This window comes from Anarhichas minor, unplaced genomic scaffold (genome assembly GCF_050575085.1).
Source record: "Anarhichas minor isolate MPS153535 unplaced genomic scaffold, ASM5057508v1 ptg000017l, whole genome shotgun sequence".
NCBI classification, from domain to species: Eukaryota; Metazoa; Chordata; class Actinopteri; order Perciformes; family Anarhichadidae; genus Anarhichas; species Anarhichas minor.
The window spans coordinates 18,567,928-18,591,002 of NW_027466463.1; the positions used below are offsets into that span (position 1 = coordinate 18,567,928).

The 23,075-nt window shown below is 41.5% G+C and overlaps 2 protein-coding genes across 3 annotated transcripts; both read left to right on the top strand.

The window, feature by feature from the left end:
* Nucleotides 1–1,789: 1,789 nt before the first annotated feature.
* scn4aa (sodium channel, voltage-gated, type IV, alpha, a) lies at nt 1,790–15,228 on the top strand. Of its 2 annotated transcripts, XM_076092863.1 has the most exons (26): nt 1,790–2,083; nt 2,375–2,497; nt 2,676–2,761; nt 2,841–2,969; nt 3,221–3,312; nt 3,551–3,844; nt 3,933–3,996; nt 4,100–4,241; nt 4,369–4,566; nt 4,688–4,858; nt 4,953–5,082; nt 5,767–6,005; nt 6,096–6,269; nt 6,374–6,730; nt 8,957–9,406; nt 9,743–9,781; nt 9,958–10,090; nt 10,178–10,332; nt 10,441–10,614; nt 10,748–10,870; nt 11,338–11,619; nt 11,715–11,768; nt 12,570–12,709; nt 13,190–13,292; nt 13,510–13,780; nt 13,866–15,228. In XM_076092863.1, exons 1-26 carry the CDS (start codon nt 1,790–1,792, stop codon nt 15,164–15,166), a joined length of 5,718 nt encoding a protein of 1,905 aa, XP_075948978.1. In that variant the 3' UTR covers nt 15,167–15,228. The 2 variants fall into 2 exon arrangements, with proteins under 2 accessions (XP_075948978.1, XP_075948979.1); XM_076092864.1 differs by lacking the exon at nt 9,743–9,781 and having other exon boundaries at nt 2,375–2,412; nt 2,681–2,761; nt 8,957–9,415; nt 12,570–12,711; nt 13,195–13,292.
* A 3,497-nt stretch (nt 15,229–18,725) lies between these two features.
* Nucleotides 18,726–23,049, top strand: cd79b (CD79b molecule, immunoglobulin-associated beta). Its single transcript, XM_076094082.1, has 5 exons — nt 18,726–18,900; nt 19,528–19,842; nt 19,964–20,082; nt 20,964–21,017; nt 21,983–23,049. The coding sequence occupies exons 1-5, from the start codon at nt 18,849–18,851 to the stop codon at nt 22,079–22,081; spliced, it is 639 nt and encodes a 212-aa protein (XP_075950197.1). The 5' UTR covers nt 18,726–18,848; the 3' UTR covers nt 22,082–23,049.
* Nucleotides 23,050–23,075: the final 26 nt, after the last annotated feature.

Below are 23,075 nucleotides of genomic sequence, written 5' to 3' on the forward strand. Positions count from 1 at the left end.
TATCGGAGAGATGTGAGGCGCAGAGCGATGGCTCAGCCAGGACGGAATGAGCGGAGTCATCGGGCCTCTGTAACACGACGCTCTGTCCTGATGGCCCGGAGCAGCTGGACGGCCACCGTATCTGTTTGAGTGTGTGCGTCTCCTCACATATGTGTGTGTGTGTGTGTGTGTGTGTGTTTGGGAATGCATCGTTTTCTGTGTGAGTGAGGTGGTTTGAGGAGGCTGCATTAACGTGTGTGTGTGTGTGTGTGTGTATGTGTGTGTGTGTGTGTGATCAGTGGCTTTCTCTTGTTGCCATGTTGATGGTCTCATGTCTGTGTCTCTTAGCTCTTCTCTTTTTACGGCCTTCCTGGTGATTAATGCCATGCCTGTATTCTTTGTCTCTGTATTTAACTTTCAGAACATGTCGAAATATTTACCTTTAGTTTAATAGATTTTATTGCAAGTGGTGTCAAGGCTACAGCTGATGCCTTGTAGATTTTGTTACCTTGGAGTAATCTAAGCGGTTTTTGCTGCACAATTATGTATTCAAACTTTCCTTAAATCTACTACTTGTTAGCTAAAGGCCCACTTATAGTTACGTTGTGTTTTTGTCCTCCAAATATTTTCAAATGCATATCAAAGCTAATTTGCAAATGATTTAACTTTCAAAATGCATATTGATAATTCCCCCTTTAATAAAAATACCACTTTCAAGTTAAGTGGTTGCAAAGTACATAATAGTAGACCACTATTACTCAAGCAGTATATCTTTTGATTTGTATTGGAGGGTACATCCATTTAAAGAAAAGTATCTAATATAAATACATAAAGGATACTTTACTCCTTTTATTTTGCCTTGCTAGCAGCAGCCTAACCTCAGCTGCTCCAGACCGGTTACTAAACGCATCAAAGGATGTAAGCGAACTCCTCTTGGATCCGATATGGAGCGTCTGCTAGGCTAATAAGTAATCTGATGTACACGAGTAATGTCATAGTCTCTTTAGAGCGGTGGGAAAGTCCAAGCTCTCGTCCCGAGTGCGTCTAGTCATTTTGTTACCGTCCTGACACTTTAAAGTGCTGGTGTTGTAGTGATGGGTGAAGGGTCAGAGATGTGGAGCAGGGTGCAGGGCAGGAGGGGTTCATGCGTATGGAGACATGAACCTGTCGGGGTTCGGAGATAGGTGAAAGAAATCTTCCAACCTTATTGGCTTTTGACCCCTTGAAACAAAAGTGTGTCTACATGTGACTCCTCACAAGGTGAACATGTTTTGAGCAGTTCCACCAAACCCTTGTGTCATTTAAACAATTGACAAAATCTAATATTTCACAAAAAAAGTAAAGATTAGAGAAAAGTACAAAAACGTTGATACATTTCTCACTTCAGTAACGTCACTTCCATGGTTATTATTTATGTGTGGAGATGGAAATTTATTCAGAAAAGACCGTGTGCATGTAACGAGCAGAAATTGATACGTGTTGCTGGACTTTCTTGGAAAAATGCTCGAAAAGAGAGGTATAACTTATTTTGTAGGATATCATACAAACTGTTGTATGAGGATACGTTGAACATGGCGGACTACGTGAAGAGGACCCTCTACGTAGATATAAAGGGCTCATTCTAAGCTAACATAGTAATAATTATGAAATTACATTTCCTAAATCCTACACACTGTTCCTTAAAGTCAAAATGGTTAATGCTACTTCTTCCATTGCATCTCAAAATGTATTATCTCGATTCCCCCCTCGTCCTCCCTGCAGCTCCTCCTAGGGAAACCCCTGTGTGGCGGTATCCCTTCGCGATGCGAAGATGGCATCCCTGCTCCCTCCCCGAGGCGCCTACGAGTTCCGCCGCTTCACCCAGGAATCGCTGGCGGAGATCGAGAGGCTCAAGGCGGAAAGCAAAAAGGCAGCAGCAGCAGTAGAGGGCCACGAGGGCCACGGGGGCCATGGGGGCCATGAGGCCCACGAGGGGGAAGAGCCAGCAGCCCCGAACGTTGGTCTGGAGGCGGGCAAGAGTCTGCCCATGATCTACGGAGACGCTCCATCAGAGATGCTTAACATGCCTCTGGAGGATCTGGACCCCTTCTACAAAGCACAGCACGTCAGTTTGAGCACATCTGGGTCTCGCATGGCAATGAAAACACACACTTAGTGTTTAATGAGCTCGACTCCGTCCCTGCATAACCTTGAAATACTACAGAATGTATTACTTCAGATACATTTCAGCTGCATACAGTATCCCTTACGCAATGTATACCATTTCATTCGTGGCATGTTGAATGTTAAAGTGTCATTTCAAGATTGTCATCACTTATCTATTGGAAATACAGGGAGTGCTTTTAGAATCTGTACCGTCTTTTGCATTTATACATTTATAATGTGTGTTTTTCAGACATTCATTGTGATCACTAAAGGAAACACAATCTTCAGGTTCAACGCTGAACCGGCCTGCTACGTTCTGAGCCCCTTTAGTTTGGTTAGAAGAGGATCCATCAGAATTCTCATACATTCATATCCTTTGAACTATTGTTGCTTGAGCTTGTTAATTATTAAGTGTGTTCATGTTATATAAATATAAAGTGGTGTTAAACTATGAATAAAGTGGGAACATTTCTGCTTATATAATATATATATATATATATATATACATACATACATGTCAATGTTTGTTTCCTTAATCCTGAATTAAATTATTTAGCATGTTCATCATGATTACGATTCTATCGAATTGTGTTTTCATGACGATGAGCAACCCTCCAGCATGGAGTAAAACCGTCGAGTGAGTACTTCATTATTGGTAATTCCTGTGTCACATTTAACACTTTCTTATACTAACTTGTGTTTCTTCCTACTTGTAGGTATGTCTTCACTGGCATCTACACCGTTGAGGCAACAATCAAAGTGCTGTCAAGAGGTTTCTGTTTTGGATCTTTTACATTCCTTCGAGATCCGTGGAATTGGCTGGATTTCATGGTGATCAGCATGGCGTACGTGTACTTTTAATAGTTGTGTTTATCAGATGTAACGTTGCATAAACTCCCCATCTTGACATTAAAACAAAAAAATTGAATGCATAAATTGCTGTTAAACAGAAGTGACATTTTTGAGATCAGCTACTATAAAAGTTGTTTTTGTGCATTTTAAGCCAATTGGGGGGGGGGGGGGGGGGAGGGAAAGTTAATAGATAATATGTTGAGTCTTATTTGGCTTTGATTCATTGTTTTGTGTCTTTCCACAGATACGTCACTGAGTTTGTTGACCTCGGCAACGTGTCAGCCCTCAGGACGTTTCGTGTACTTCGAGCCCTTAAAACAATTACTGTGATTCCTGGTATTTCTTTAATCTCTTTTTTTTAAATTGTGTTGTGTGTGTGAGTCAGTATTTTACTGAGTACGAGTGTAATTTCACAAACGAGACGGCATATATACATAAAACGTAATACTTTCATTTAAGTCCTCTGGCATTATGTTTTGGGAGAAGATTCATAGCTTCACTGAATCATTTGTTATATTTATTATCATTTGGTTGTCGCAGAGCTGTTTCAGACGTATCCCTTGCATTTCGTCAGGTTTGAAAACCATCGTGGCCGCTCTGATCCAGTCAGTGAAGAAGATGGTGGACGTCATGATTCTGACCGTCTTTGCGCTCGCTGTGTTTGCCCTCATTGGCCTTCAACTCTTTATGGGAAATCTGCGTCAGAAATGTGTGCGATGGCCCCTCCAGACAAACGAAACCGCCTTTGAATTTTTCAACACCACCGCCACATTCAACGACACGGCGTCCTTCAACAGCACCATGGGCTTCAATGATACCACATATTCCAACAGCACCTTCAATTTCAATGATTATATTGAAAACATAGGTATGTTTAACGCATCTTACATCTATTTTCTTTTAAGCTGATATTTTTCTTAATGGAAAAAAGGTTTCATCTTCTTGTTTGCTTCTAGAGAATCACTATTATTTGGAAGGCAGCCTAGATGCTCTACTTTGTGGAAACAGCTCTGATGCTGGGTATGTATTATGCACACTGACACTACCGTGATCATTCTATCTGGTCGGAGTGTGATTTGGAGAGCTGGGAGAGCCATTGCAGCCTCTTCCTCTTTGTTGATAGAAAGTGCCCAGAGGGATACGAATGCATGAAGGCTGGGAGGAACCCCAACTATGGCTACACCAGTTTTGACTCTTTTGGCTGGGCCTTCCTGGCCCTCTTCAGACTCATGACCCAGGACTACTGGGAGAACCTTTTCCAGCTGGTTGGCACTTCTTTCATTTGTTGCAAACAGATTCATCAAGTCTAACTTGGAACTCTTTAACACTTCAGTCATAAAGTGAATAAATGTGTCCTTAGTTCTCGTAGCTTCTTTTTTGCTCCAAACACAGATCCTGCGGGCGGCCGGTAAGACATACATGCTGTTCTTTGTGGTAATCATCTTTCTGGGCTCCTTCTACCTCATCAACCTCATCCTGGCTGTGGTAGCCATGGCTTATGAAGAGCAGAATCAGGCAACTCAGCGAGAGGCCATAGAGAAAGAGGAAGAGTTCCAGCGGCTACTAGAGCAACTCAAGAATCAGGAAGAGGTAACTGTTACAAGCAATAAGCAGACGGCTCATCATATGTTTAAAAAAAAATGAAGATCTTTGCTGTAATTGTTGTTTACGTGATCAACTTAACTCTCGATGTTTATTTTTAATTTCTCAGGGTCAAGCTCTTGGGAGCTGTGCCACTCTAACCAGTAAGAAGTCGCTGAGTCATCACACCATGTCTGAGTTGACAGACGATGAACGGAGCCTTGAACGTGATGAAATTATCAAGGATTGTAACGGGAGAATCATTCCCCGTCTGTTAGTCAGAGCGCCCACCATGGTCCAGGTGAATCCGTCACCCTCTGGTCACAATTCACTGTTTTAAAAAGAGCCTTTGGTTTTGATTTGCAGCTGACGACATTTCTAAACACATTTTACAGTCTGCTGCAGATTACGAATGTGGAGAGAAGTCATTGGGCTCCGTTCACAGCATGGTTCATCTGGACGAACCAGGCCTGAAACGGAGGACTGCTAGTGCTCTGACGGTGCTCACTGTAGCTGCTATAGAAGGTACAGTGCCAACAAAGGTAGAAACTTAACACTGATAATGCACCGAGGATTATCGTACAAAACCCCAAGGTATAAGGGTTTATTATCTAGCTTTGATTAAACTAAAATAAGAAGACGACACAACGGAGCAGCAGGGTGTAAGCCTCTGCAAGTGTCAAGTTCCTCCAGGGAATGAAGATGAGATGCTTTAATGTGAGCTCTAATTGCTTAGATTATCAAGCAGTTGTTCACATTATACACTCATTTTATCCAAAGCCAATACAGTAGCATTGTCTTGAGCTTGCAATAATCACATTGTGCGCTGGAGAAATCCCTGTCAACTTTCAGTGTCGCGCCCTCGTGGTGTTAAGCTTTGGCTATTTTAGCTCGACTATAACTTGGCACACACATCAGTGCTCTCCGTTAGCTGTGTTGTGCACGTCATTTAAAGATGATTAACGGGACCGCGCGTAGCATTTAGTGGGATCTATTGGCAGAAATGGAATTTAATATTAAGTATGTTTTCTTCAGTGTATAATCACCTAAAAATCAATACAATACACGCCAGTTGCGTTTTCGTGTCGGCCACCGTAATTCTCCTACACACTTCGCACACAGTAGAAGTTTCAACGCTAGATGATACCGTGGACCTGTAAAGCTTTGATGAAGTGATGGTAGACTACCTAATTGTTTTCCTTTGTCTAGAGTTGGAGGATGCTCAGAGGCCGTGCCCACCCGCCTGGTACAAGTTTGCCGACACGTTCCTGAAGTGGGACTGCCACCCGCGATGGGTGCTCTTCAAAAAGTGGGTGCTCTTTGTAGTGATGGACCCCTTTGTCGACTTGGCCATCACCATCTGCATCGTGCTCAACACCCTCTTCATGGCCATGGAGCACTACCCCATGACCCCAGAGTTTGACTACATGCTCTCCGTGGGGAATCTGGTGAATATGTGCCACATTACATTTCAATTTTATCGCAGAAATGTCCGTACGCCTCAGACTTGATTTGAACAGAAATGTCTGCCCCTGCAGGTTTTCACTGGGATCTTCACAGCGGAGATGGTCTTCAAGCTGATCGCCATGGCTCCCTACAACTACTTTCAAGTTGGCTGGAACATTTTCGACAGCATCATCGTCAGTCTCAGTCTGGTGGAGTTGGGGCTGGCAAATGTCCAGGGGCTGTCTGTCCTCAGGTCCTTCCGTCTGGTGAGAAACAATGATTGGATTCACTCGTGTCCATTTACCACAATGAGATAACTTCTTTATTATTCACTGTCTTGTTGCTTGTGTCTGTCCTGTGTTGGAGATAGCTCCGTGTCTTCAAACTAGCGAAGTCCTGGCCCACGCTCAACATGCTGATCAAGATCATTGGTAACTCGGTAGGAGCTTTGGGAAACCTGACTTTGGTGCTGGCCATCATCGTCTTCATCTTCGCTGTGGTGGGTATGCAGCTCTTTGGCAAGAGCTACAAGGACTGCGTGTGCAAGATCTCCTCGGATTGCGAGCTGCCGCGCTGGCACATGCACGACTTCTTCCACTCGTTCCTCATCGTTTTCCGCATCCTGTGCGGGGAGTGGATCGAGACCATGTGGGACTGCATGGAAGTGGCCGGAGCTGGGATGTGTTTGGTTGTCTTCATGATGGTTATGGTCATTGGAAATCTAGTGGTGAGTGCAACAATTATTCATTCACTGCTGATCCCCATCTTAAATCTAAAGCGTGGGGGGAAATGATCTTACAAAACTTAAAAAAACGAAAGTGGATGTTGTGGCTGGTGCGTGTTGTTTCAGGTGCCAGAGAAACGATGAAGCAAAATCCAGATAGTTTAAGTAATATTCTTTAATTTGCCCCCATTAGCACCCTCAAAGTGATGGCTAGTCTTCCTGTGGTCCACTCAAAAACAACAACAACTAGAAGGGCACTCGGAGAGCGCAGACCCTCCGTTCCCATAGGTGAATTATAATTATCTGCTTTGACTGTCTGTCAGCAGGATTAAGGAGACATTAGATTTTAATGAAACTTGGTGGAAGGGTGTATCTTGGACCAAGGAAAAACCCTTTAAAATGTTCAGCCGATTAGCTTGGTGGAGGTCTGCGCTCTCCGAATGCTCTTCTAGTTTCATATAACTGTTCACTAACCTTTTCACACAGCGTCTGGGTGAATTTGTGCAAAGAGGCAGCAGAGTTTGTGACTGTCTGGATCGTGCGGAAATACTGTCCCTGACATTTTATCTTGGCCTCACAGAACAAGGACGAAGGAGGGATAATACAGAGATGATCGCTCTGTTCATTTCAGCATTGTATTCAATGAGCAGAGCCAAAACCATTTCCTGTTAGGTTATTCATAGAAATGGAAAGGAAATGGCTCATCGTCAAGCTGACTAAAGTATTGCGACGGCCACACTGTGCCAAAATTTCCACGGCTTTCTTGCGATGCACACTATTTGCACTGACATAAAGGCAAATAGTTTACCAGCACACGTCACAGGAGGGGGGTTTCTATTTGAATCGAATGACTCGAGCCACCAAACAGTGGTTTTGACCTTGAGTGTGTGCTAAGATCCGGCTCAAGGAAGCCTGCTGCCAACACCGACAGCTGAGCGAGCAGAGCTCCGGTGGCAGGGGGACTGGGTGTAAAGGAAAAGTAATTTGATAGCAGATTAAAGCGTAATTGATGAAGAGGTAATCATAATGAACCATCAGCGCCACAGCATATGGAGTGGATTTAACTTGCTTGTTTAGGGACGATTATGATCATTTTGTTCTGCTTATCTTTTCTCTTCATGATCAAAAAATGCTTCTGAATTTCCACGCTCTCCTCTGCCGAGTTTTTGCCTGAGAAGAAAGAAAACCACTACATATTTTATGTTATCTTGCATAATTGTAAGGGCTCAGACCAACATTATTGAGAACATGTTGAATTCTTTCTCAAAGCTAGAAAAGAAAAGGAAAAGTGCAGCATTTTGGTCAGTAGGCCTATTTGTTTTCTTGTCGAGAGTTTGATGAGAAGATCGATACCAACGTCATGTCTGTTAAATCTGAAGCTGCAGACAGTTAGCATAGCTTAGCATAAAGACTACTTGTCCAGGCTACTTGTTTCAACCTGCTTCTAGATTTTACGCTAAGCTAACTTAAGCTAACTGTCTACTGGCTAAAAGACATCAGAGTTTTATTGGCTCTTCTCTTCCAACTCTCGACAAGAATGTAAAAAAAAAGAGTCAAATGTATCTTTTAGATAAAAACTTAACCTCTCACATCATCAGGTTATTAGAGCAGCTCTAAAGAGAACTGAATTTATTTTGTGCCTTTCTTTCTTTACATTTCTTTGACACTGTTGTTGTTCCTCCACCGTTGGGCTCGGGTGTTTTTTTTTGTGCAGCTCATCTTCTTTACTGATCCACAGCTCCCACACTGGAATGAGGCAGATCAGCCTGCCGTGTAACCGCGATCTCCTGCTAAACCTGAACAGGCACCGAGAAAATGACCAACGGGTTTAGACTCTAAATATAGCTGCGTCTGCAACAGGAGGCCGACGACATAATATTTATTGATGTGCCATCACAGGACCAATTTGATATGTGATGTGTATTTGAGACTTTTGTTTTCAGCAATGTCGGCATACTTTGACGCAGCGATTATAAAAATAATAATTATTTCACATGCAAACCTAGGATTCGCTCACCCTTAGTTGTGATAAAAAATGTTTAAATCTGGTACATTAATCACTGATATAAACTGTAAAATTATATTTATTTCAGATACTGTAGCTGCATTCTAAATACAGACTTCTTGCAGTAAATGTTTTTTGTTTTTCACATCAAGGTGCGAAAATAAATTGTGGTAATTTGACATTTCAGTGTCAAGTTATCTTTTCCTTCATGTGTCTTTCGTCAGGTGTTGAACCTCTTTCTGGCCTTGCTGCTCAGCTCGTTCAGCGGAGACAACCTCTCCACTGGGGACGAAGACGGGGAGATGAACAATCTCCAGATCGCCATCTGCAGGATCACACGAGGCATCGACTGGTCCAAAGCGCTCGTCGTTCGAACCGTCCAGCAGATTCTCGGCAAAAAGCCCAAGGAGCCCGAGGAGGGCCCGACGGACGACGAGGGCCCTAAAATGGAGGAAATTGAAATGAACCACATGGACACCGGTCAGAAAATGGCAGATGGGATACTTAATTGTTTAGTCGAAGGCCGGCCTTCTGGATTTGTTGTGGACGGAGAGTTCAGTGTCAACGTGCCAATCGCTCAGGTTGAGTCAGACTTTGAAAACCTGGGCGAGGATGACGAGGATGATGCTGATAATGCTAATGACTCAGAGATTTCAGATGAGAAAAATAATGAGGTAAGTACAGTAGATAAATCAACATGTTCAATCTATTTGTCTACGTGCACTGACAATACACAATACAATATTTGTCCTAAACGGTGAACGAAAAGCTAAAAGAGTATTGTCAATTTAAAAAAAAGTAAATAAAAGTGAGATGTCAGTCAAACAGCGTCTGTAGACGTACACACTCCATAGAATGATAAATAATTAGACTGACACCTGTGTAGAGCCTTCTACAGTCGTCTTAACTGTGTACTTATCTAATTAAATATCTTTTGGGGGGAAAGAATTTATGTCTTACTGCTTATGAATGCTCACTAAAGTGCATTCTTTATTCCTGTGCTATTTCAGAAAAACTTAGATGAAAGTAGCATTCTGGGAAAAGTCAAAGTGAGTAACTCAGCAGACTCCAAAACAAAAGAAATCCTTGTTTCCAATCATTGATTAATAAGGTCATTACTGTATATGTGGTTCTGCTCATTATACATTTGGGGGGGGGGGGAATCAAAAATGTATGTTTTGCATGGTGGCTTTGTAACTGAGCTTCAATTGTAATTCTTGACTAGCTGATGGGTGCTTTGAATGATGGGGATTCTTCAGTGTGTAGCACAGTGGACTATCAACCACCTGAGCCTGAACCAGAAGAAGTGGAGGAAGAAGAGCCGGAACCCGTGGAGCCAGCGGCCTGCTTCACCGACGGTATGAACCCAACCGCAGGATAATTTACCCTGAAACCGTAAAATGACCTTCTCACGGTGAACCTCTTTGACTCTCCTCTCCCCTCAGAGTGTGTGAGGCGCTGGCCGTGTCTGACGGCGGACATCACCCAAGGTAAAGGCAAGAAATGGTGGAACCTCCGTAGGGCTTGCTTCATGATTGTGGAGCATGACTGGTTTGAAACCTTCATCATCTTTATGATCCTCCTCAGCAGCGGCGCTCTGGTGAGTGCCGACGTCACTGCATCAAATTTAGAAATGTTGACCATTTTTTTACGATGTTGTATCACGATTAGGACGTGTGTCTGAGTATCTTATATCTTCCTTTGGCAGGCGTTTGAGGATATATACATAGAAAGACGCCGAACCATCAAAATCATTCTGGAGTATGCTGACAAAGTTTTCACCTACGTCTTCATCATCGAGATGCTCCTTAAATGGGTGGCATACGGCTTCAAGACCTACTTCACCAACGCTTGGTGTTGGTTAGACTTTTTCATCGTAGATGTGAGTTTCGGCATCTTATTTCACGGCTCATCTGTATGTGTAACGCTGCAACAGAACATGCGTACGAACATGTTTGATGTCCGATCATTTCCGTGGTAACACGTGAATAGGAAATGTTTTGATTCTGCCACAGATTTCCCTGATTAGTTTAGCTGCCAACTGGATGGGATACTCGGACCTCGGACCGATCAAGTCCCTCAGGACTCTCAGGGCACTGAGGCCTCTTCGGGCACTGTCGAGATTTGAAGGGATGAGGGTACGTTTTTCTCTGCGCAACCACGTTTGAGCAATGTGCACGACTAACCAGTGGTGGAAAGTAACCGAGTGCATTCTTTTTAATAAAGTACTTGTACTTTACTTAAGTTTGGTCATGATTTTTGAGAAATCAAATATATTTGTATTTATCAGAACTTTTTTCTCTTCTCCTTAAGTACTTAAGTAAAGAGAAATTCTTCCACCACTGCAGCTAACATTGATCTAGATGATGCTGTGATGTTTAATGCATTATCACACTAATTTAACTGGCTTTCCTCTACAATGTGTGTTGAATGCATGCTCACATCATGGCTGCTGTACCAGAGCTGACTGAGGTAAGAGTACGGGCAGGACTTGATGTCAATTGCAAGCTTGTTGCTCACTCTTGCAAACAAAATAAACCAGGGAACATTTCTATACACTTCTTTATAATCCCTCAACTCTAACAAAGTCCTCTCCTCTGAACAGGTGGTGGTGAACGCTCTCGTTGGAGCGATTCCCTCCATCTTCAACGTGCTGCTGGTGTGTCTGATCTTCTGGCTCATCTTCAGCATCATGGGAGTCAACCTGTTTGCTGGGAAGTTCTACCGCTGCATCAACACCACCACGGGGGAGCTTTTCCCCATGACGGAGGTCAACAACAGGACCGACTGCCTGGCCGTCCAAGAGGCCACGCAGGAGGCCCGCTGGGTCAACGTCAAAGTCAACTATGACAACGTGGGACAAGGCTACCTGTCACTGCTTCAAGTGGTGAGGAGAGCGGTTTCCATTATTACATACTTGGAAATAAGTATGTAAGTTGTGTTCAATGACAGATTTTGAAAAAAATGTTCTGTATTTTTCAGTCAACTTTTAAAGGCTGGATGGACATCATGTATGCTGCCGTCGACTCAAGAGAGGTAGTTATTAATTACAGTTATGTCTTCAAACATAATATTTGGCATTAGATATGTTGGTAGTTTGAAAGTAGTATTTTTCTGTACTAAAAACAAGGTGAACACTTGCTAATTATATTAAAATCATCCTGTAACAGAAGACCCTTCATTTAGTCTTGTATTCTGAATACTTTTATGTTACATTATATTATTAAAAATAGTTATAGTAAAATGTACGCTAGATGCATGCATGAATTTATGCACATATAGATACGTGTTTATACGTATTCATGTATCTGTATCTACAGGTGAATATACAGTTTATTCTTTCTGTTATAATAGTAATTGCAAATACAGGTTGGACATTTTGTGGATGTATTAATTCAGTTACTTGCAATGAAAGTATTAAAAGAATATTTAGAATAAAGGAATTGCATATCAGAAATCCCAAATAACTTTTTAATATCTTAGTAACTGTTTTGGCAAGCACAGTATGTATACTACGTTATTTTTTATTAGGTATATGAACATAAGTAAAGTAAATTATATGAATCCAAGTCTGTAGTTCAAAGATTCTCCCTTCCCTTTCTAACACCCGCCTGCACTTTAAGATAATTCAATATATATGTAATAATATATATGCGACAGGTGGTGATGGTGGTGAAGTGAGACCAGTCTTTGGATCAACAAGTACCCTCCGACTAGTATCTTATTCCAGTTTAACCTTCTATCCCGTGTCTTCCTTCTTCCACCTTTCTTACTTTATAGTTCAGAAACAGAAAAGGGACAGATTTTTCTTTTCTAAATGTTTTGTTCGTCTTTTAGGTTGAGGAGCAGCCTTCTTATGAGATCAACCTCTACATGTACATTTACTTTGTCATCTTCATCATCTTTGGCTCTTTCTTCACACTCAACCTCTTCATTGGTGTCATTATTGACAACTTCAACCAACAAAAGAAAAAGATAAGTATCACACTTTTTTTTAGTAATCTGCACAAAAGCGATTGTTTTTCTTTTAGTTTCACACATACTCATTTATATACCTGTAATTGTTACACCCTGGCCCATTGTTTTCCTGTTTACAGGTTTTCAATTACTATTTCCTGTTTTATTTTGGTACTCACCTTTTGTCTCTCGTTCAAATGCTGCAGTGAGTCAATGGCAGGCAGTATGAAACAGTTAATAAAAAGTATATTGAGAAAGTGTGAGTCACTGCAACCACGAGAGGTACTTGAGCATGTAGCCATAAAAGAGCACCCAAAACATTATGTGGTTTGGTGCAGCAGTATGCGAGATCAGCCTCGGACAGACGCAGAGAGGCACACACCCATTCACAGACGCACACACGACCTATCTACTAGAAAACATAATATATCTGCAAGAAAACACAACCTCAATCTTGTGGTCATTAATTAACAATATGTTTGTCTTATGTTGTGTCTGCACGGAGATAAAGACATCTTCATGACTGAGGAACAAAAAAAGTACTACGAAGCCATGAAGAAGCTTGGCTCCAAGAAGCCACAGAAGCCGATTCCACGTCCAACGGTTTGTTTATAACTGATATTAATATTAACGTGTTATTTTGTTTGGGCGAGGCTATTTATTTGATGTTGAAAAGAATAAACAATGTAACCCAACGTAATGAAACATCAGTTCGTGCTCATGGTGATGTCACCTCTGATGTCTGTGTTCACCTTTTCTGGTGCGGACCAAATGACCCTGTTGGATTTATGTTTCTGTTCCTTGCACTTCTGACCTGCAGAACCTGATCCAGGGAATAGTGTTTGACTTCATCAGTCAGCAGTTCTTTGACATCTTCATCATGGTGCTCATCTGCCTCAACATGGTGACCATGATGGTGGAGACGGACAACCAAAGCCCCGAGAAGGAAGATTTCCTCTTTAAAGTAAACGTTGCTTTCATCGTCGTCTTCACGGGCGAGTGCGTGTTGAAGCTCTTTGCCCTGCGACACTACTTCTTCACCAACGGGTGGAACGTTTTTGACTTTGTTGTGGTCATCTTGTCCATAGCTGGTGGGTAAATTTACATTACTTAGAAGCTGTGAATTGTGTTCAAACAGATAAAAGGTGTTCATATATCGTCTCCTTTTTATTTCAGGTTTGATGCTCTCAGACATAATCGAGAAGTACTTTGTGTCACCGACTCTGTTCAGAGTGATCAGACTGGCCAGAATAGGCAGGATCCTGCGTCTTATTAAAGGAGCGAAGGGCATTCGGACGCTTCTCTTCACTCTAATGATGTCACTTCCTGCTCTATTCAACATTGGCCTCCTGCTCTTTCTCATTATGTTCATCTTCTCCATTTTTGGCATGTCAAACTTTGCCTACGTCAAAAAGGAGGCTGGAATCGATGACGTATTTAACTTCGAGACGTTTGGCGGCAGCATTATCTGCCTGTTTGAGATCACGACGTCAGCCGGCTGGGATGGGCTTTTACTTCCGATGCTGAACAAAGACTTTCCGGACTGCGATCCAGACTTTGAGAACCCGGGCACGGATGTAAAGGGCAACTGCGGCAACCCGATCATAAGCATGACGTTCTTCTGCGGCTACATCATCGTCTCCTTCTTGGTGGTGGTCAACATGTACATCGCCATCATCTTGGAGAACTTCAACGTGGCGCAGGAGGAGAGCGGCGATGCGCTCTGTGAGGACGACTTCCAGATGTTCAACGAGACGTGGGAGAAGTTTGACGTGGACGGAACTCAGTTCATTGAGTATAGCCGGCTCTCAGATTTCTGTGATGCCCTGCAGCAGCCGCTGAAGGTTGCCAAGCCCAACCGGCTCCGCTTGATTGAAATGGATCTGCCCCTGGTCATCGGGGACAGGATCCACTGCCTGGACGTCTTGCTGGCCGTCACACAGATGGTCTTGGGAGACACGGTGGAGATGGTGGCGATGCGCGAGAGCATTCAGGCCAAGTTCATCCTGAGCAACCCCACCTCGGACTCCTTCGCGCCGATCACCACGACAATGCGCCACAAAGAAGAGCAGATGGCCGCCGTCGTCATCCAGAGGGCTTACCGCCAGCACCTGCTGAAACGCTGCGTACGCCACGCCGCTTTCATGCACCGCTGCAAGAGGATGGGTGGAAAGGAGGGAGGCGATGATCCACCAGAGAAGGAGGGCATGCTCGCACGGAGGATGGGAGTGCTCTACGGGAGCAACGTGGACCTCGCCGAGGAGATGGAGCAGGCCGATTTAGAAACTCTTGCAAGCCAGCAGCCTCCGAATCCTGAGACAATGTCACATGACACAGGGGCCCAATGTGCTCCAGAACCCCCCGAGCCTAATATCATGGTTGTACCTGTAGAAATCACTAATGAGGTGTTATTACATTCTGCCCCCAACCCACACCTCTTTACCCTACATGCAAATCTGAGGGAGACGATCGTATAACAAGCAGCAGAAGACGATTAATTATGTCGTCCTCCTGTTGCATATTAGATGAAGAGCTTACACAGTGCTAATGAATGTTTAAACTTAACAAATAACTGCTGTTTTTTTCATGTGATATTCAAGTTTCTTTTTGGTTTTAAGGTTGAAACTGGAGTTCATGCTTTTTGTAGCTTTCTAGTAAAAAATCCATCTTGAAATTGCCAGATAAAGCCCCTGTATGTCTGAAAATAACATATATTTCAGTATTTAACACTGGTTGAAGTCCTCATTTAGGCCTGCAATAACTCTGTTTTTGGTATGGTTATTATTACCACAAAACCAACCCATGTGCCCCAGTTTCTAACCAAAGAGTAACTTGAACAACACATGAGAAAACCTGAATGTGTTTATGTCACAATGTTTTCCTTTAAAAGCAACAAGATATTGTGACATGAATGCAGCACTGTTATCCAACTCTACTGAGCAATATTTGAAAATGACATCAATATACACACAACCATTTCATGGCTAAAAATAGCTTAAAAATGGAGTCCCCTCATTTGTTATAATTGTCGAAAAATTAAAACAGAGCAAAATCCTATTCCTGCTTACTTTAAGTCACTTTTATGTGGAATCTCATTGACGTGAAGGCTCTACATGCTAATTCTTTCAATTAGGCACTAAAAGATGTTCCATGTTGAGTTATTTTTGTACATATATAAGGTTTATCCTCATCACATTTATCCCTGTCTACCAGTGAAACCCTGTTATTCTTTGTTGGTTAACAAGAACACGGGCCAGCTAATGCAGTTACCATCTGAAGGCCCAGTTTATATTGCACTATTTATATCCCTTCCAGGTCAAGTTAGAGCAGACTGAGAGACCTTCCTGTTTTAATTTCACCACTGATATATGCATGTCTTTTAAATGTTTTGTCTATTTTTTTTCACCTCGGATAGATCTGAAAACTCAAAGCAAAGCAGTCACTGTGACTTTAAGATGTGGTGTTTACAGTAACACAACTGCTGAGCTCGAACAATTCGAGCAATAATTGAAGTACTTGCTGTACATTTTAAATTAAGTTTTGCCAAAGGTTGCATCAAATTTGTCTTTTGACTTGATATCAAATTGATTTATAATTCTGAAACACAACTGAGTGTTGGTTGAGTAAAATAAACCCATGAGTGAAGTATACGTAAGTAATACTCCATGTTTCCAATGTGTAGATAATCACACTTATTTACGTATTTAGAAAAAAATAAATCTTTTGTCAAGTCTGTCCTCGTGTAGAAAGGTTGCTGTTGTTCAAGTCTTAAAAATGTCTTATTCTGAATATATATATACATGAACAACATTTGTTTTAATTTTTTACAATAGACTATAGAAGGTTGTCCCTTCTGTTGTTAATGTGTTCAGAACTGTTTTAACATCAACCCTGTTCTCTCCTCTTCGAGGCGCCTCTTTGTCTTATCCTGCTGCTGCAGCATGGCAGTAGTTCTATAATGTGACCTGCAGCGATCCTATTTACCGTCGCTGCACCGCCGAGCTGCAGTCTCCTCTGATGCTACAGTCAAACTCACAAGACGGTGTCCTCCTTTCGTTTACGTTTCTAATGGAGGGAGCGCTTTACTGGAACACCCGCAGTCAGTGTTGCCTGTACATACACGTTTTTTTCTTTCTCTATTGTATATTTATATCATTTTGTTATTGTAAAAAAATTGTAAGTATATTGTGAGAATAAAATACTTCTTGTAGGGAAAAGTAGGCTGTGAGTTGTCAGTAGCTGTATTGAGTGAAACTACACTGAGGCCCTCTGCTGGTTTGTATGCTGAACAGGCCGCTCTGCTGACTGATTTATTCATTGAAACGTCATATTTGTTTTACAAACTTGGAACTATAGACTTAATTTGAAAACAATCCAGTGCGTCCTTTCCCTCGACCTTTTACTGCGTATTTTTTCGTGTGAATTGGGGACATTTGTTGGAGACTATTTGCAGCCACCGATTTGGTTCAGTAAGTATTTGCAGCAGTGGGACGGTGTATGTGGGGCTGACTCAAAATGCACGATGCCTGTTCATGGTAGTGAAGAATTAAATCATACAAATGAACTTATAATACATGTTTGTGGGAAACGATGAAGCTCTATATCAGCTATACATTTGTCATCTTCTAATCTCTAGTATCAACAGAACTGCTCACTTCAGCACTTTATATTGGCTCGCTGGCCCAGTCGCTATTTTTTGTTCATGAGTGTGTCAACAGACGAGAATAAGCGCTGCCTCTTACAAGAAATAAGGAGGTGGGGTGTCTGATTTATTTGCATATTTTTGTGGTTGCACGCTGTACTTGCCCAGTGCTGACTGGCGTTTCTTAAGAGGGATGTGTCGGTATGACAGTTGGCGCTGCCTGGCAGAGTCGTGCTGCTTTATTCAGCTGTGGCTATTTTCATCGGTTGATGTCCAGCCACCAGCACGAATAATTCGGGCTGCAACTAACTTTTACTTTTCTAGATATTTGGTCTGAAAAACAGTTAAAAAATATCCATGATTACTTCTTAAAATGTATTTTTCCTCCGAAATGCAAAGATATTTTATTTACTATCGTGTACGACAGTAACACATCCTCGTATTTGAGAAGCTGGAACCATAACATTTCAGATTTCTTACTTTGATTGAAATACTTCAAAGTTGGTGATTAATAATCTGTCGATTGTCTGGTCGATTATTTGACTTTTGGAAACAGTTCCCACCTCTGACTTCTACCGTTGATTTAAATCATGTTTGGGCAGCCACCATCGTTTATGAGAAATGAAATGACTGAAAATGAAAACACTAAAAGCTCGACTGATTTTCTGAGTCACCTCTCATTAACATTATACAGCGTTTCCTGTCAGCGTTACATGGTTGTTGGAGGCAGCAGTATATCACATATACACACTGAAATCTGACCAGCTCCATACAAACTGAGTAGGTGCTGCAGGATGCATATTCTTTGAGGGAATAAAGGAAACGTGATCAGTATTTCTGACCTGAATTCACTGAACTGCATGTGGATGTTTCATAACAGTCTTCAGCTAGCAGCCCTGTGGGACTTTACTCACAGTGACAATGTTGACATGCTGATGTTTTGCAAGTGTGCATGTCACAGTTAGTACTTTTGTTGGACAATATATTGTCCATATTGTAATTATCGTGCCTATATGCAAAAGTCTTTTAAGACTGCTTGTTTTTCCAAAATGTAACATTTGAGAACTGCTTTTGTGAAATGAAAAGCAAGGCACCAAAAAAAGTACTGTTTTGGTTATCGATACTGAAACTTTGATATTGTATTGGCACGAGTATCTGCTTTCACATGAATGTTTGTTGTCATCCTACGAATTGTCTCAAAAACCCTCCCAATATATCTTTTAAACCTGCTAATGTTCAGGTTCTTGTTTCACTCGTCCCTAAAAATGGAACATATGTACGTGAAACAGTTATTTAAAGGTAAAGAAGTGGGTTGTTGAAAGTTATTCTGGTTCCATGTTACAGTGTTCTTCTTCCCCTTATTTGCCTGTGTGGTGACAGACAGCCCTCCCACTGCTGCAGACACTTTATTCTTCTCCGTGTTCACAACCTTCTCGTGTCTGCAGAGAGATTCGGGACAAACGTGTGAGGACATCAGCGCTCTTAATATTTATTTCTTTTGTCTTTTGCATGTCATCATGTGCTGGTTGCTGGCTGGATGCTGTGGGCTCGCTTTGATTAGCATCTCAGGTAAATGTAAACTCTTGCAGTTAACAAGTGACTGAAAAACAACAATCACGGTCTTGGTGTTAAATATATCGTGAAATTCTGAATATGTTATTACAGCATCAATCTTTTCATAATGTTTCTGACATTTAATTGTACTTTTTACGATTGTTTAACCGCAGCTACAATGCATATACGTGTTTTGCATGTTATTTTTGACTCTTCAGAACCATTACTTCCTGAACATCTGGGGGAAAAGAGGAAGTTGTCTTCTGAGACAAAGACTATAGTTATTTCAATATACTGTATATACAGTTTACCTTGTCCAAGTTATCTATCAGGTCACTTTATTTCAGACCTGTAGTCTGTTTTTAGAGGAAGATGAGAGAGATTTAAACTATATATCCAAATAGAGCACGTTTAAAAACCACAACAGTAAACTCTTTAAATAGTCATTTTTTATCCTCTCCATATCCACTGAGTACATTATTCTTCTTGGCATAATTTTGGGGGAACACAGTCAATTGCTGAAGACCAGAACAGCAGGGGACAAAATAAAGCCAAATTATCTGCATGCATGTTTGAGATGTACATGTGACTGCTGCTGTAACTGTGCCACAATGTCCCTCAACCTTCTCTTGTCTGCCTCAGTGGCCCCAGACCCCGCCGTGCAGATCACCCAGAGGCCCCGGTTCTATGGTGTGAAAACCAGACGCAATGTGACCATTGGCTGTCTGTCCACCCAGGACCTCCTGTCAGCCAAGGTGCAGTGGTACAAGGCCGATACGTACGACGAGGCAGTTCTAAACAGAGCCAAAATAGAGGAAGACCAAAAGTTTAAATTTTTTAACAGCAATCCGCGAATGAAGTTTCTCTTCATCAGCGGTGTGCGGATAGAAGACAGAGGAGTGTACTTCTGCAAGTTAAACGACATATGGGGACCTGGGACTGTACTTGAAGTTATCAGTGAGTAACCTGTGTCAACATTATGTCTTATGCATACAGACACATGATGCAGTGTTACTCTGAGTGGACATTTACTGTGATTTATTGAGGTCTGTACCAACACATATCTTTCCTCTCACAGGACCCATTGGCCTTCCCCAGGCTCTGCATAGGACCAATATGAAGGATGGTCTCATTATCCTCCAGGGCCTGGTGCTGGCTGGCTGTATTGCTGCCATACTGCTGCGCAGACGACAACTGGTGAGGAACAAGATGAGCAAAACACTTCTGTGCAAAGCTGTGCTTTACCAGACTGCACTGCTCACTTAAGATGGAATTAAGCTGAGGATGTGCAAAACAATATTCACATTCAGGGCCAAGATAACGTACAAATCAAGGAAGAAGTTGATTCTTTTTTTCCAAGTAATACAAGCTTTTGGGAATAAAACAGATGTCTGCAATACTATAGACGTGTTGCCAGGTCACAGCTAAAATATAGGCCTTATAACTAATGCAAGAGCTTGTTTATTAATTCATTTCTGATTTATCAATTAATTGTTGATAAGTTCCCGGCCCACAAGGTACTCTGGCAGTACTCTGGCTCGATTTGTCGTCACGGCTGGTGGATCCCATCGCAAGCTGGTCTCTAGTTTGCATTACTTGAGATAAGCTTACAGAGCTGCTCAAGCTGAAAGATAACCCTACCCAATTTAGTATGAAGATACAGGAAGTTCTTTTTACCAGTTTACTAGTGCCATATATGCTTAAATTCCTTTTCCATCCTTCTCTTTTGACTTGAAGGGGTCTTTCCCTTTCTTTTGGTGAAAGGGTATGACAGTCTAAGTGTCGTAGTGTTGTTACAACTAAAAACTACTCACCTTTTTTGCCATTTTTCAATCCAGTTTGAAGCACCACAGCTAGTCTTGATTTAACGTTCGATGTTCCACCATCGAGCCATTAGATCAATGTAACACTAGCTAGCTTACTTCTCGTAGCCATTTTTTAAAAGATTAATGTTACTGAATATATCACAATCGATTCTTTAGGGTATTTTTTTGTGCATTATGCAGAGTGTGTTTATCAATAGCTGGTGCTAACTCCTAAAATGTATCTTTTTTATTTATTCTTTATTTTTTTAACAGTTGGAAAAGAATGACAGCATATACGAGGAGCCTGACACTGATCACATCTATGAGGTTTGTTTGCTTTCATTTTACATTTATATTAAACAAAATAACAGTGGTGTAAGAAGTATTAATAAGTACCAATATCATACTGGAATAATCCACTGAACGTCCTGCATTCAAAACCTTAATTAAGTAAAAGTATCTCAGTATTATCAGCAAAATGTACTTAAAGTACCAAAAGTATTGATTGTGCAGTAAAATGTTCCCTGTCAGTGTTTTACTTTAAGATGTGTCTTGATTAACATTACTGCTGCGTCATTGTGTATGATTCATTTTACTGAGGGTACCTGATAGGTAGTTTAATCTACAGCAATTAAATATTCTATAAAATCATCATTTACTGCCTGTACTTGTGAAGACACATCACAGCTGTGTTTTGTTTTTACATCAAAATACACGTGCAAGACACACGAGTCTCCTCGCACCACTGAGCTCAAAACCACAATTATTATCTTATTCTGCAGCTCTTTATAAACACAGCACGACATAGTAGGCGAAACTTTTTTGTGCCTTTTTTGTGAGAATAATAACTTTGGAAAGTAGAATTTGTGGGTTGACAAAATATATATATATATATATATATATATATATATATAAATTTATTGTAGAAATCATAGAATAGGATTTTTCACTAAATACTGTTTTTTTGGAGACCTGAGGCACTGCAGTCAAGCCTTAATATTAATATATTCTCTGTTAGAGAAAATTCCTGACAGAATGCTGTTTTACTGCAAAGTCAAATAAACGGGGATTTAATGTCCTAAGATCCTTTTTACAAACAACAGGAAAGATATTTAAATGTCAGCCGCTCTGCTGTGACATTTAGCAGCTGCATGTCTTTTGTCTTCTGAGTCATGTCCGAATCACTGACTATGCAAAATCAAGCTGTACCGGTGTGCCCAAGCAAAGGCTTAAGCTTAAGCTTAAACTGTGCATGTTAACTGACTTAAATCTGACTTATTTCCGTGTGTCAGGGTTTGGCGATCGAGACGTGTGGTGGAGATCTGTATGAAGAACTCTCTGTGTACGCCCAGGCTGACGGAGCCGAGGGAGCCGAGGCCCCGTGGGAGTGAGACAGCCTCACAATAGCATACTACTTACAAGTGCTCCAGGTTTGAGGTACTTATTGTCCTTAGTGCATTACAGTAGATGGCGGCCGGCATGTCTCAGCTTGGAGAAACAGACAGAACTACTGTAGCAAAGCAATGTTCTGCTGTGAACGGGGGCAGCACAAAAACTATTTTAGCCACCAAAAAAACCTATATCAGTTTAAGTGTACTCTATATTCTGAATATATTTCACTGCTTTACCTCGCTGTCGCGGTAGACCAGCAACTCCTGTGTTCTGCGAGGTAAAATTACTGTGTTTGTCAAAGGAGTCTTGTGGCTTTGAAGAGGGCATAGATAGCGGGCTCCGTTCCCTGACGGCGATGGTAAAGCAGTGACAATATTCCAAATATAGCCCACACTTTTTTGCTGCTTGTTCCGTCCACAGCAGTGCGTTGCTTTGCTCTCCAGTACTCCTGTCTGTTACTCCACATCTACTGTAGTAATACCCTGACTATGGAAAAGTACTTTGTACAAACCCACGTCTACTAATCCGACCTCTCCCTTTAAGAGTGCTTGAGGAGATTTGTCATGTTTCCTCTAGTAACAGTTTGTTTATGAATGTGCAACAACATAATTATTGTAAAACGCTTGCTATACACGCTGTTGATTGTATGCATGTTTTTAATTAATAAGCTGTGATTTGAATTGTACTGAAGTGTAAACGAACAATTCTGCAATTCAGATTCGACAGCTGACATTTTGGTGCTTCAAGAGGCTTTTTCTTTTTTTTATATATAAAGTGTTTTGTATTGTTTCATAATGACTTCTCGGCCTGAGAGTTTGATATCTATTTCATCTAAATGTTACAGCGTGTGCATCAGAGCCTGAACTAGGCCCTGCTTGATGTTTGATTATATATTAAAAAAACTTTATTCCTTTTGTTTATGTAACAATATTAAAAACAATAAACATGTTTCCATTTGCTGGAGAAAGTCTTATTTTTATTGGCTTTTACAGG

What these genes read in the sequence shown, in the direction of transcription:
- cd79b (XM_076094082.1), top strand. Translation starts at nt 18,849, where the DNA reads ATGTGCTGGTTGCTGGCTGGATGCTGTGGGCTCGCTTTGATTAGCATC. An exon ending in CGCTTTGATTAGCATCTCAG is followed by an intron (nt 18,901 to 19,527) that starts GTAAATGTAAAC and finishes TGTCTGCCTCAG; the next exon opens with TGGCCCCAGACCCCGCCGTG. An exon ending in GACTGTACTTGAAGTTATCA is followed by an intron (nt 19,843 to 19,963) that starts GTGAGTAACCTG and finishes TTCCTCTCACAG; the next exon opens with GACCCATTGGCCTTCCCCAG.
- scn4aa (XM_076092863.1), top strand. Translation starts at nt 1,790, where the DNA reads ATGGCATCCCTGCTCCCTCCCCGAGGCGCCTACGAGTTCCGCCGCTTC. An exon ending in GGAAACAGCTCTGATGCTGG is followed by an intron (nt 3,997 to 4,099) that starts GTATGTATTATG and finishes CTTTGTTGATAG; the next exon opens with AAAGTGCCCAGAGGGATACG. An exon ending in AACTCAAGAATCAGGAAGAG is followed by an intron (nt 4,567 to 4,687) that starts GTAACTGTTACA and finishes TTAATTTCTCAG; the next exon opens with GGTCAAGCTCTTGGGAGCTG.